The following is a 15,633-nucleotide window of genomic DNA, read 5'->3' on the forward strand; positions in this document are numbered from 1 at the left end:
CAATCTGCAACATTAACTGAATTAGATAATTTTAGCTTAGCTTATACCGTCCATTATACATTAAACGCGCATGCGTAAACGTATTATGCGCACACGCATATTTGCAGCCGTGAAGCTCTTACGACACATGCGCAGAAAGTTTGTAGCTTTGAGGTCCAGATTATGGGTGTCCGAATTAACGACTTTTGACTGTACCTTCTCTTTATACACGGTGTGATCAGTCAGTAGAATTGCATCTAGACAAAGCAAGCAGCGATACCTCAAAATCTACTGTCAATTTCATGGAAAAAAATGAAACATGAAACAAATATGAAGGCCATATCCTTCACTCTTAACCCTAGTAAATCTTTTGATCTGTCACCAATGTATTTTTGCGCTTTTGGTTTTTTAAAAAGTGGGTTGTCTAAACGTCAACCTACAATCTCCTTAGACTTTGGAAAGCTGTTTGAGAGCAATGAGATAAAATACCTCATCCGATACTACAAAAGGCTTTATTGTCTTGGAAATTATGGTGTATAAAAATAGTAAAGAATTAGGATTATCAAATCTCTCAATATTTCCTAGATTTATATTCTTTTTAAATAGGAGATGTGGTTTCATTTTGGAGCCCAAATGGTAAAACAAAATTCAGATACAGATTGCAGATGTCAAAAACAAGTCTGGTATGAAAAAATTCATCATGTAACATGAAATGCTTGTGCTATTGGTGTCTGAAGCATGATGTCACAAACAATATGTTGTTGTTTGTTTGTTTGTTTTGAGGGCACTGTTAACTTTTATTGGATGTGTTAAGACAGCAAGGTTTAAATGTAGAACCTTCAAAACTACTCCTGAAGATTTATGAATATAATGCTATCATATAAGGCTCCATAAACAAAAATTTGCAAACCCCAAGCTCTGAGACAACTCAAGATCAACTTCTGAATGTCTGTCAAAATGTCTAATTACAAACTTTGAAAACCAAATGGCCAAAAATTTCTATCTACTTAACTCATTAACGACTAGTCAAAACTTTTTCTGTCAACTTTTGTAAAGCCTTTTTTTTCATTGTCTTTAACTTTTTTGTATATTGTAGATAAAACTTCAATATTTCTGAGCAAAAAAAATTGTTCTCCATTAAAATTTTTTATAAAAATAAATGATCATTTTGATTCTTTTTTGGAAAGTTTTTTCTAATTTTGAGTAGATCTCAAAGAGGGCACAGCCAATCAAATATTTTTAAGAGACACATCTATCTTTTAGAAAAGGTGAGCTTATTATTTTGTCTTAGTTGGTATAAATATGCATTTTTTATAATGTTGCGAAAATGCAATGTCAGTTCAGTATATACAGATTGTTATATACAGATAATACAGAATATATACAGATTTTTGGTAGTAGATTTTTGGTTTGGATTAAAGGTATTTTCTTATACAGATTCTACAAAACAACAGTTCCAAAATAATGGATATCCAAGACAGTGGTTTTTAATATTGAATGAAACATTGGAATTTATAAAAGAGTTATTTGAAAATGATGTTTTAGAACTTTCATCACATAATGATAATCAAGGAGAAGCAGATTTAGTAGTGATTCCCCTAGACCTAGGCATTGTAACTGGTGAAGAATGCACATATGAAGATGTGTTAGATTATAATTTGCCAGTGTTGAAAGATGTATCGGGTGGAATCAAGATTTTTTCATCTAAAACAATGTAAAAATGTATTGAATTTATCAAAAAAAAAAAAAAAAAATGTTTCTACTGTATAAGTAGTGATTCAAATGATGAAGAGTTCACAGAAAAAACAAACAAGGAAGCAATTTTAGAAAAATTGCATGATGTAGAACCTGTATATGTATTTGTACAATCGTATAATTAGAATCTTTTGGAACATATCACCCAAGAAAGTCAAAAATATATAAATCAGGCAAAATTGTTCTCTTTCTGTCCCTGTGTTGAAATGCATTATAGGCTTTCTGTTTTACATTAGCTGTGTATATCTTCCTCAAGGAAGGCTTAATTGGTTATTTGCTGAAGATGTCAGTTGTCTATTAGTATGTACAGCAATGGCATGTTCTATTTATACTAATATCAAGCAGAACTTGCATTTAGCTGATAATAATGCATTGAATAAAAGAAATATTTCAGCTAAGATTCATCCCTATTTAAATGTTTTCAATGCCAATTTCATGCAGTATGAGGTTTCTTCACCACATCTTCCTATCAATTAACAAATTGTAGCTTATTTTAATAGACATTCATACAAAATGTTTCTCGAAGGAAAACCTGTTTATTTTGGCTTGAAAGTTTAAAGTTTGTGTTACTATGAAGGGTACTTACATATGTTATGAAAATACATATTAAGAAAATCTTCAAAGAGATTAATTGATCTTGGACTAGGTGGAAAAATTATAGATCTTTTAAGCGTAATAGAAGTTCCTTCAGATCACTACATATATTTCAACAAATTTTTTATGCCACACATGTTGTAGTCAGAATTGAATGACCTGGGATTTCATGCCAATGGAAACATTTTTGAGAACAGATTAGGAAGTTGTCCTATTGTACCTGTAAAACAAAATGAAGATAGAAGAATGTTGAACATATGACACCATATTTAACAAGGATCATAGCATCGTAGTAGTTTGTTGGAAAGACAATTCCATTGTTACTGTGGCAACTAACTTTGACACAATTGATCCACATTTACTAAGAGATACTCAAGAAACCTAAATTCATCAAAAATTTCAACAATTATATGGATAGTGTGGCTCTTCTGAACAATTTTGTTGTGATGTATATGAAGTGCAAGTAAAAGGTAAAAAATGACAGCAAAATATTTTTACTAATTTTATTGATATATCTAAATCAAATGCTAAGAACTTTATAAGATTGCTCTAGACTCCAAAATTTTCCTATTAGATTTTCAAAAAAAGTGCTTTTCTGGCATTGTTGAAAACAATGGAATATTCCAAAAATTTGCAGCCTTTATATATATAATTTATATCTTCATATATTGACCATCTTGCATTTGGAATGTAGCCTTAAGTAAAATGAGAAAGAATCCCGCAAATCACATTTTCGAGAAAAATTCAACAAGCAAAAGAAAAAGATGCAAATACTGTTGTAATAAAATGATAACATTTTGTGCTAAACATAATGTGCCTTTCTACAATAAATGTTTCAAAGATTTCCATGCATCCCAAAAGTAATCAGTTTTCACTAGTATTGCACTTTTGCAACATTCTGTATCTTCAGTAAAAATAAATATTATTTTTTTTTTTTTCCTGTCACATTTTTCTCTTAATTAGACTCTAATACGTAAAAAAATTTTTTTTAGATATATGTATATATCTTTCAAGTGAAATTTTGTGCAGTCATTAATGGGTTAATCAGATATTCTGATTGTATTTATTCAGGTATTTTTACCTTAAAGTACTAGCTGAATTTTGTATGGGACACTTTGTATTTAATGCAATGCAATGTTCTTGGCCATCCAAAATGTTATACTTAGCAAGAAAACAAATCATGATGCTATGCAAGTTATAAATCTCTGCTGTAAGAAACATGGCAGGGATTTTAACCTTAATCTTCACAACTTTTTCGAAAATTAATATATTAAGAGTATGAACTAAAATTGTACATTAAATGCCAGTAAACTTACATGGCATTTATAGAAAATTGGGTGTATTAGCATAATTGTTAGCTGTTAAATTAATGTTTTGAGTTAAAAAAGTGACAGTTCAAAATTTAGAAAATTTAACTGTTAATCTTCTTTTATTGTTTATCATTATATTTGTTTTATGTTTGCTTTAAGTTAGATTAAGTGATTAATCTTTAATTACATTAGTGAATATAATGTTTTTAAAATCATAAGATTAAATTTGCTTGCAATGTGAATTTGATTTATTAAAATCTCTAAGCAACATATAATATATTATGATAAGAATTCACATTTGAAAAAAGAACAAAATGGAATTTGTATTTTTTTATTTATTTATTGGCACTCTATTTAAAATAGGTAAAAGTATTATAATCAATTATTTTATTTATGAATGGCTGATAATTTTATTTTCCAATAGTTTTGGAGCAACGGTTGAATGACCGTGTTGATGATATGATAAAGACAGGACTAGTTGATGAACTGCTAGAATTCCATAAGTGCTATAATGAGAAACGTTTAGCAAGTGAGTAAGTAAAATTTTTTTGTTATTAAAAGAAAAAATTGCATGTACTTTCTCCTCCTGTTTATGTACAGTACTATATTTCTACTAAATGCTAGAAATTATACAGATCAATGCTACATAACTTTTAAAAACTATTCAAATTAAAACGCCATTCAGACACGTTTCCAGTGGAGATGTTTCTGACACCACATATTGCATTCCTTATAAAATATTGTATTGCTTAGGATTCCCCCTTAAAGCTGCGTTCACACTGGTCCGTTGGGACGAAAAGTGGCAATACGGGAAAAAAAATGGTTTCTACATATGTCAGTTCACACCACAACACACATTCACACGTTTCCAGTGATGTTTCTGACACCACATATTACATTCCTTATAAAATATTTTATTGCTTAGGATTCCCCCTTAAAGCTGCGTTCACACTGGTCCGTTGGGGCGAAAAGTGGTAATACGGAAAAAAAATGCTTTCTACATACGTCAGTTCACACCAATACAGCAACTTTCACATTAAAAGTTGTCATATGCTCGCACTAGATGGCTCTTCATATCAGAAACTTGAGGGAAAATGTGAAATTTTTGTGTGGTATTTTGATTTTTTACAATTACATTTTTTAATTAAAATGGATTTAATTTATCCTTGATTAAAACTTATTTTATTTCTTGCTTTGTGTAAGAGAAGCAGAATGCAGTGGTTTATATTAATATGTGAGAGATGACTGCAGCAAGGAGACACAAATAATTTAATTGAAGAAATGTGCTTGAATGAAATAAAATTTCTTTTAATTACTTTTGTATGACACCTCATCAATTTGATGAATTTCTAGCCCTCATTGAACTATTTATTCAAAAGCAGAACACTAATTTTTGTCAGAATATTGCAGAAAAGAATCATTTGGAAGATAGGAATAGGATATCCTAGAAAAGGATTGTTGTATATATCTAATGCTGTATGTAACTAATTTTATTTATTAATTTTGTTGAATAATAATTAAAAAATCCTAATTCTATTTTAGAAAGTAAATTTTTCATAGGGTAGAATACCATAATTTTTTTGGCATGATGTATGAACTTCCCTTAAAAGCTTCCTTAAATGAATTTCCCTTAATTGATTTAAATAATGCTATAAAAAAGTATATTTTGTTTAAATATATGCAAGATTTACAGCATTAACTAGATTAAATATAACACTTAAAAAAGCAGTTAATTTTGAGTTAATAAACAACAGCAATTTTTTTTTAAAATGTTTTAGTTTCTGCCTTATGTACTGTAATGTATTTTGCAGTAATTGACGAAACAGGCAATCTTCTTAGTAGAACATAAATTTTATTTCTAGTTCACGGAGATAGATAATTTGAAGAAATTCTTTAGTGGCGAAACTTTCATACTACTCGTAGCTGGTAAAACTTCAGAATCTCATTTTTTAAAACAATTTCTCACGTTGCTGAGCAACAGTTACATAATACAAAAATGGCATTGCCACTTCAACAATAAATTAATTAAATAATAAATAAATTTATTAATTAACAAGATATTACAACCTCTTCCCCTTCCAGATAAACTTTAATTTATATTTTTAAAAATTAAAGTTTACGGTTCCCCCCCCTCTCAAAACAACAATATCAGCACAATGCAGAACTGAAATACAAGAATTTAAAGAATTAAACAAGAAATAACATAATAACATACACTGAGGAAGAGAGGAAGGAACAAAATATTTTTTTTTTTTATTATATAGAGAAAAAAATTATTTAATCAGGCCAGGGAGTCTTAATGCGTCTACATTTTTATGGTTCTTATCACTTCGATGAATGACCGTGTAATTGTAGGGTTGTAGTACTAGTGCCCATCTCATAAGTCGTGGATTTAGACTCACATTATTTTTGAGCCAAACTAAGGGGTTATGATTGGTCATGATGAAGAATTCAGTATGCCTGTCTAAATAACATTGAAGTTTCTTTACAGCAAATATTACAGCGGTGCATTTATTTCTGTGGTAGAGTACCTTTTTTCAGTTTCTGTGAACTTCTTACTGAGGTATAATACTGGATGTTCATTGTCTCGTTCATCTTTTTGAGCTAAAATGACACCCAGAGTTTGAAACATCAATTTGCAAAATAAACTCCATATTGAAATCAGGTGAGTGTGACACAGGCTTTTGTGACAGTTTTACTTCTTCAACAACTCGCTCTCATCTGTTTAGATTCTTTAAAAACTTCTCTTTGACTTGCATCTCAACTCCAGAACTTGGCAATTCATCTGGAACTTTTAACTGAGAATCGTTTAATTTTGTCAGTTCTTTCTTGTCAAATAATTTTTGCTCTTTGCGAGATGAATCTTTGTTGTTATCTGCTACTTGCACTCTGTGGCAACTTTGAGTATCCTTCATCATGTTTGTGCCTCTTTGCTAAGTTTTCTGACATGTGCATAGATCCTGAACGTATTTTTAATTTCTTAGCCTTAGAAGCACTTTCATTAGTTCTTTTATCAGAAATTCTTTGATCTGCTGTTAACAAACTGTCAAACACATCTTTGCTTTTTGGAGGAGAAGGAACTGGGGAACTTGTAGAGGAATAATCATACACATTATCTATAGAAGATGAATCACCAGGTAAATAAGGTGAGTCAACTTCCATATAAATAACTTCAGTTTTCTCATCAAGAGATGAACACTTAGATTGTTTGTCAGATTTCTGTGAAGTATTGACAGAAGCTAGCTTGACTTTTAGGAGGGTGAGTATTGACCAAATTACTTTGAGTTTTAGTACTATTATTTGTTTGGTTATGTATCAAAGATGTATAGTTCTGCATTTGATCCCTATATTTTTCAGAAATAACAATTAATTCCCTTTCATTTCCCTTTTTATCTATTTTCTTTTTCGCCAACAACCTGTTTTCTTTTTCTTTGAAATCATCTGTGTTGATGAAATTTTCACTTTTAGCTTTTCTAAGCAATGAGGCTAGATCTCTACTTTGATTTTGAGATTCAATTAATTCCTTAGAATTAACATTAATTACTTTCTTCATTTATTTGTCTTCCTCATCAGCTTGCATTAAAACATCTTCATCAGTCTCAATAACAGACAGTGCTTCTGGTTTCCCCATTTTAGTATCTCTACTTCGATCTTCTTCACGAGATCGTTTTACTTGAGATCATGTCAAAAATGCATTTATCTTTTCTAAATTTAAGAATTGTTTATCTCTGAACAACTGGGCAGTTTAGTTACCCAATACGCATCTGCCAGGATCATTTGTAACAACAGCTGCCTTTGTATTTATATGACCAAGTTCACAATTAATTTCAACTTCAGCTAACAGTAGACATACTAAATGGTCATTTAAAAGATATTGTACCCAGACATGTTCTCCATTCATTTTTGTGTTATCTATGTATTTTCGAGACATAACATCAATAGTGGCTCCTGTGTCTCGAAGAATAGGCATTTCATACCCATTAACTAAACCGTTAATTGTATATGTCTCTAACAATCATTATTTGAAAATACGCAATTTACCTTTTCCTTTGATTTTAAATGAGGGCACTGAGACTTAAAATGTTCGAATGACCTACACTCGAAACAACGTGGTCGATATCTTTTGTCATATAAATTTTCTTGGTTTTTGTTTTGGAACTGATTTCTTTGTCGATGATCTTTCTGGTATTTTGCATCATCCCATTTATCAGAATGCTTAAAATGAGGCGTATGCTCTATTTTTTTCGCAAAATTTTCGGAACGAGGTTTAAATGATCCTTTGTTAAATCTCTTAGTTTGACTGGCATAAAATTTCGGTTTTATTATTTTTCTCACATCTTCAAAATTTTCAATTTTCTTAACCATCTCAGTAGGTGAAATTATGGTTGTCCATTGATCCATAAAATGTTCTTTGAAATTCAGAGAAGTATGCTTTTTTATTTGATCAACCAGCATGAGATCTTTTAGCTGTTTAAAAGTTTTAATGTTTAATCCATTAAGTCATCCCTCTAAATAATTCTTTAATTCATAATAGAAATCAAACCAAGTACTTTCAGTAGATTTTTGGTGTTTATTAAATAGTTGTCGAAATTTTTCCGCACTCAATTTAATTCATTGTAACAGTAAAGTTTTTACATATTCATACTTTTTCGCGTCCTCTTCTGGTTCTCTAGGAATAGGTTGAACAATATCAGGAGGCAGCAATGAAATAAGTTGAGTCACTTGATTTTCAGCAGGTATATTCATTATTTTAGCTTGACGCTCAAATAACGCCAGAAATAAACTTATTTCATCTTCTTTAGGGTTGAAACATGGCATGACATCGTGAATTTTGATTTTTAAAGGCTGCTCAGGTAACTGCGTAGTTTCTACCGTCTGTGCTGTTGCAGCCATTGCTTCCAACTGAAGTTTCTGTAGCTCAAAGGCTCTAATTCGCTCTTCTCTTTCACGCTCTTCTTTTCTTTCCCTTTCTTCTCTTTCACGTTCTTCTCTTCTTTCTTCTCTTTATCATTCTTCTTTTCTTTCTTTTCTTTCTCTTTCTTCTCTTTCGCGTTCTTCTTCTCTTTCACGTCTTCTTTTCTTTCACATTCTTCTTTTCTTTCTCTTTCTTCTCTTTCACGTTCTTCTTTTCTTCTCTTTTGCATTCTTCTTTTCTTTCCCTTTCTTCTCTAATTGCAGCCAGTAGTTCTCGAGTAAACTCCTCACCATAACCGGGACTTTCAGTAATCAATGTATGCAACTGAGCAATCTTAAATTCAGGTTTCATGGTTAAACCTAACTCTTCTACTAGTACTTTTAAATCCTGTTTTTTACTTCTAGCTAAGAATGACATGTTGACACAAGTTACCTTTATTAGGCTTCCTTTTGAAATTGAATCTAAAAGATCGTACTAGTATTAAAAATGTATAATTTCTGGAGAGACTTTATTTCTCGAATACGAAATTTACACTAACCAATTGGAGAGAATTATTTAAACAACTTTGCCAGGTTGGCAGAAAATAATATAATACTACATCGGGTTGACGTTTTAACTCACTATTCACAAGCCTCGTTAGCTATAACTATATAAACACCTTTGCCAGTTAGGCAAAACAATGGAATTTTACTCACGTCAGTTTGACGATTTTACTATCTATCTGCACGCCTGGTTGGCGATAACAAAAACAATTTTTGCCAGTTTGGCAATACAACTTTTAGAATATACAATCTGTAATACGTCGGGATGACGTTACTATCTACCACATGCCTGGATGGCGAGAACTAAATAAGACTTTTGCCAATTCTGCAGTATAGTATAATCAAGTCACACTATGTCAGTTTGACGTTACTACTTATTTTCCACGCGCCTGCTTGGCAACAAATTCAAAAACTCAGCTAACAGTTCTTTTTTTTTTAATATATATATATATATATATATATATAAATGTCAGTATGGCTTGCATATATCAAATATCAACAAAAAAATTCAAAACAAGTAAAAGTAAAGCATAAACAATATTTTTTAAATACTTCTTTACCACAAATAGCAATTATAAATTTAAGCTGAATATTTTTAGTGTCAGTTATTTTAAACAAAATCTTACACGATATTACTATAATTCTGAAACAAAGCATTAAAATTCAATAAAAGCTTTTTTAAGAAAACCAAAAGTTAATCTTATCTTCAGAGATCATTAATATCCTGTTCTGCCAATTCTGTGCTGCGACACAAGTTATAGAAATACAGAAGATAACCTTTGAATGATCTGCTTCAAAATCTGGCTTTAAAACGGCAGACTTCTGACATCCATTTCTCCTTGAAATAAACTTCAATTGGTACTACCAAACTTGTTCTCAAAACTTTCAGCAGCTTTCTGGGATTAGGAGACCATCACCATCGAAACTGATATTTGCACTCCTAATTTCCAGTATCTCGGTAGAACCTCCAATTAATTAAGACTGTAATGTATTTTGCAGTAATTGACAAAACAGGCAATCTTCTTAGTAGAACATAAATTTTATTTCTAGTTCATGGAGATAGATAATTTGAAGAAATTCTTTAGTGGCGAAACTTTCATACTACTCCTAGCTGGTAAAACTTCAGAATCTCATTTTTTTTTTAAACAATTTCTCACGTTGCTGAGCAACGGTTACATAATACAAAAATGGCATTGCCACTTCAACAATAAATAAATTTATTAAATAACAAGATATTACAGTACATATTTTTTACCTTATATAACAGTAATTACTTCAATTAGTCATTCATATATTAATGAACAACAACTATCTAAAAATTTAATTTTTTAAGTCACTTTTATCTAAAACTCATTGAAGTAGCTGAATTTTATATAATACTTCTTTTTCTGCATTAAAAATTGAATTCCACAGGTAGCAAATCTGCTAATGCTCATGTAAAAGTTCTTTAAATTAAACCCCTGGTTAAGTTCATATCTAAATTGTTTGAAAAGTGGTCATGCATGTTAAGAAAAACAACCATGAAGCCATTAAAATGCATAGAAATATTCCATAAAATCAGCTACATACTAGCGAGCTTCTTTTCTGTATAAATAACAGTTTTCTTAATTTTTTTAAACAAATGATTTACTCATCACCACTCATATAAAATTCAGAACTAACTAAATTTTTTAATTAGATGAAACAGCAACTTTATATTAACACTATTATCGCTTCTGCTAGTCTCATGTCAGCTGAAATAGAATCAGATCGTAGTAGTCAGATCTTCTTATGAATTATACCAAAGGCTCGTTGTCAAAACAAGGATAATGCACACAATGCTGAGTGAAAATTAGGTGTATATGAATGAAATGAAATGAGAATAAATGCAAGCTTCTTGTGCCCCCCCCCCAAAAATAAAAGTCACGGTAGATTAAAAAATATATATATGTAGTGTATTAGTACCATTATCAAAGGTAGGAAAAAGCAAGGCCCGAACCCACAATACAACTCCCTAGTACCAGCTGAATTTTCTACTTGAGCGTGTTACCTCAGCGCTAAGGTATCTTGCGGGTATGTACGGTTTTCACACTTCACCTTCAGGAAACTGAAGAAGCATCTGTGCTACTTGAAACTAGCAATAACATTTTCTATAAATATATTTTTTTAAAATACCATCTCGATTACAACATCACTTCTGGTGAAGCTTGAATCCAAAGTCTTTAACTCAAAAAGCCAATGTTTTATTCACTAGGCAACAAGAGCAACATTAAATTGACGTAGATATATTCTGAAAAAAATTCAAAATCTTGGATTTCAAAATCCATCACTATTTTCTCGCAACAATCTATTGCTTCAGTTTATTCCATAAAAATTATCAACCATATATAATTTATGGTTGATTATTAAGGTTTATTACTGCTAATAAACTTGAGAATTTTCCCTTAAGTAATTTATAAAGCTATTTATTCTATTATCATATGCATTTTTTTTATTATTATCTGAAATTTTTATTAAGATTAGTCCATTTGACTTTTTGTTTTCATCAAAAAGAATTTTTGAAAGTGCAATCCTTTAAAAACTGGTATAAACTGGACGCTTGAAATGAGATGCCTAAAACTGACCCGTGAAGGTTGAAAAGTTAAGTCAACTCGCATGTTCTCCGGTTGTCCGGAAAATGTCGCCTCTAAGCTCGCTTCTGATTGGTCAGCTCTTTCCTCCCGAAGGTGTGATTGCATTGGTGTGAACTGGGTTAACTCGGTAAAAATACTTTATATAGTCTAATAATGGATCATACATATTTAATACTTCAATTAAAATTTATACAAGTAATTTGAATTTTATTAGAATTATTAAATTATGCTTGTTAAATTTTTATTACTTATTTCCTATATTTAATAAAAATTTCACAAGCATAATTTAAAGAAAAGAAACTTACAAATATAAAATCCTGGAATCCTTTTCAACCTGGAAGAATTGTGAAATAACTATTTCATTACAATAGGGATTGCTGGATATCATTCACTATTCTTATAACATTTTAGCACTGTATTCAATTATTTAATGCATTATCTAGCATCTAATATATTCAAAAGAATACAGTCAGTAAATATGCTAGGATGGAGTTCTCAAAAATGGATCGAGAAAGGTTAAAATTTAACAAAATATAAACCTTGATGCATATTATCATCTCCTGACAAAATTGTGGTTAAAATATTTCCTCCTTGTGGCATTGCTTTTTGTTATAACAAAGAGAAATTTATTCTTTAACAGTGAAGAGAAAGGAAAGTTGTTTTGATTATAAATTCATTTTCATAAATGGGAAGTATCAGTATATTATTATTATTGTTGTTATTATTTCTGATTTTATATCAATTAAAAATGTAATTTAAATATTTTGTAGAAAACCCTCATATACTGAAGGCATATTTCAGTCAATAGGATTTAAAGAATTCCATGAATATTTAATTCTTCCTGAAGAAAAAAGAAATGAAGCCAGTGGTAAAAAAGCTTTGGGCAAAGGTAAAATTTATTGATTTTTACATACACTACATTTGACATTATTTTATCAGTTAAGATTTTGTATAAAGTTGTTTATGTGTTCTGAAAATTTATGTAGTGTAAAAAATTTCATTTTGTTTAATATGAAACAAAATGTATATAACTTAATATTATTTTTGGTTTCATAGTATTTTAAATTTGTTTATTATGCAAGAGATTCTGATGTCTGCTGTCTTCAGTATTTCACTTTTCTTCCATTTTAAAGATTGAAAATTGTGTGGTTTTATATATATATATATATCATATATTATTCTCTGTCAGTCAAACTGGTTCGACCTATGTCAGAAGATGAGTGGGGAAAAACATCTTGAAATTCTGAAAGACACATTTATTAAAACTCCTCCCTTCATCGCTTAGTTGTGCATTCTACAATAACTGATATTAGGCTCTCTGAAGGCACAATGATTGGCAGACTATTGTTTCATTTAATGCAAGTCAGTGGAGTACATACTACAATCACTTCACCTTTCCCAGTAACTTTCACTTTTTTACTTACATTGATGACTGTCAGTGGGATGATGGTCCTCGATACATCGATGAGTATTGAGACTATATAGTTGGTCTATATATAACTTTGGGGTTGTTACAGTTCCTAGGATATTCCATTGTGCTGGACCGAAAATTTCTGTTTTCAGCTCTTCATCTAAGTAGTGAAAATTCCATTCTTGGTTGTACTGTGATGTTATCTTAAGCTATGTTTTTGTGCAGGGAGTTAGCTCTCTTATCTTTCATTCCAAACAGGGGCAGACATGTCCAAACATGTCCTCAGAGGCAGAATGCAGTTTGTTATTTTTTTTAAGTCCAAAGAAAATTTGTACTTTCTTAAAAAGTCTAATCCCAGTATTCAAGGGTCTATAATTTCTCCATGTATTCCATGTGATAATAGGTAGCGCTTCCAGACAAGATTTTCATGTCTTGCTTTACATTGATGATTTTATCACTAGACAGAGGCTGAAGGATAATGCAGAGGATCATCCAGATGAGTTAACTTTCAAATTATAAAGTCATATCTTTTCGAATAATGGTAACACTAGGCTCATGTATCAATGGCCATATTTCAAGGAACTCCATGTATATGTCCCATCATTCATTGCAAAAACCTGAAGTGCTTAAAAATGGGGCTTCTCATTTTCTCGTAAACTTCACCCCATGAGTTGGCCACTAATTAGTTCCTGTGTCCTTGATGGGGAGTGGTCTTATTTTTGGTTTTATTTGTTCTTGGAGTGTTCTATACCTCATGACAATCTGACCTGAGAACACATTCAAGGCTAGAACGACCTTTTTGTTGCTTTTCACCTTGTTCTTCAAGTTATCCATACACACCAAACTGCCTGCAGATGCTCAATTCCTCCAATTTTCTGCATGTTTGGCAACTTCTTGCCAGATCCACCATATATAATTAACAATATTTTTATATGATGAAGTTGAACGTAATAGTTAATTATAGGATAAAATGTAGGGCATATAATTCATTTTCTTAATTTCTATGAAAATTTTCACTAATATGTATATGTGACATATACAACTTTGATAACATTTAAAATACAAATGGTTACTTAAAACTTAAAACAGAGGAGCTAACAATATATTCCTTGCAGTTTGTGTTAAATTTTTCCACCCAGACCATTGGCTTGGCTAAAATCAAAACATATAAATTTAGTAAATTTGGTAGTTATTTATTTTACATAGTTTGTGCAGTTTGCTGCTTCCATAACAATGAAGCAGAGGTTTTGATTTTTATTTTCTGAGATATTAGTTAGATATTAATTTGCAATTGTTTAAAAAACTCTTAAATATTTTTAATAGCAGACATTATAAAAACTATATCTTGTATTAATGGTCTCCTAAGATGCTTACTCTTTCAGTAATACCCAGACAATCACCCTCCCACAGTATGTCCTGTCCTATCTTGTTTATTACTGCTTAAAATAAAAAATAAATAAAATAAAAATTTTAGAAATCCTTCATTATTCATCCTAATGATTAAATGGACATTTTTAGCAAAATAAGCTTCATTGTTTATAATTTTAGCCTCTTTTTGTATAGTAGGAATTTCATTTTGTAAAAAGAAACAGTGAACTTTCCTTCATATTGTTGATAAAGTTAGCTCTTTATGTCATTTCATTCAGGTTTGCATACCAACTTTCAGAAGTCTTCCCCCCCCCCCCATGGAGTCAGAAATCCATTGTTTTTTTTTTTTTTTTTTCTTTTAGTTTGAGTTTGATGTGATTTATGCTTGTCACAGAAACACTAGTCAAATCAGCAGCAAAAATAACAATTTTACTATCAGATTTACTAAGAAAATGCACTCATAATTTGAGAGAAGCATTCATAGTGATAATCTTAGCAGAACTTCCTCATGGTTTTCCAGCCTTATAAGATTGAAAATTATACACATATGTCAAAAATGTAGCAGACACTATAACAGTTAATTTCTTCTCCTCACAGTCAGTGAATGAATGCATGCTTTAATTGCTTTTCTCATCAAGAGTGGAGTTAGTTCGCAGTTGCTGGAAATTGCAGTTTTGCCAATAATTAAAAAAAGAGGATGTCTTTCTCTTGGTCATGGAATGATGGACATTATGCAAACTTTTAAATAAAAAGTTTGAATGGAATGTAATCTATATTTTCACACATTTTTTCCCCATCCATTTTCTTTGCTAAACAATATTCAAATTTCACAGCATAATTTTTACAATACTTCTCAAAATGCTCGACCTTTATTCCACGGTGTACACATACACTTTGTACTATATCCAGTATTCTCAACTTAGGTTGACCTATTGCATAGTACTCCTCATGGGGTGTTACAATTATTAGGATATTCCATTACATTGTACCGAAAATTTCTGTTTTCAGCTGTGGATCCAGGTAGCATTCAGTTCTGACTGGTATTGTGATATCATCCTGAGCTGTTATTTGGTGAATGCATCAGACTTCTTTAGAGTCCAAGGGAAAATTGTATTTCCTTAGAAAGTCTAATCGAAGTATGAAAGGG

At 30.7% G+C, this 15,633-nt stretch overlaps 2 protein-coding genes across 2 annotated transcripts in view; one reads left to right on the top strand and one right to left on the bottom strand.

Moving 5' to 3' along the window:
• The window catches only part of LOC118203981 (tRNA dimethylallyltransferase), a 70,231-nt gene that overhangs the window by 37,681 nt on the left and 16,917 nt on the right, over window positions 1–15,633 (top strand). Inside the window, exons 6-7 of the mRNA XM_085814010.1 lie at window positions 4,063–4,171; window positions 12,478–12,596. Of these exons, the coding sequence (XP_085670136.1) occupies window positions 4,063–4,171; window positions 12,478–12,596 (228 nt within the window). The remainder of the gene's footprint in view (window positions 1–4,062; window positions 4,172–12,477; window positions 12,597–15,633) is intronic.
• LOC118203982 (glucosaminyl-phosphatidylinositol-acyltransferase PIGW-like) overlaps window positions 1–15,633 on the bottom strand; it is an 88,098-nt gene that overhangs the window by 13,305 nt on the left and 59,160 nt on the right. The gene's annotated exons all lie outside the window — the stretch shown is intronic.

Source organism: Stegodyphus dumicola, chromosome 3 (assembly GCF_044657685.1).
Source record: "Stegodyphus dumicola isolate Sdum_Otavi_A_Nest chromosome 3, ASM4465768v1".
In the NCBI taxonomy this organism is placed as follows: Eukaryota; Metazoa; Arthropoda; class Arachnida; order Araneae; family Eresidae; genus Stegodyphus; species Stegodyphus dumicola.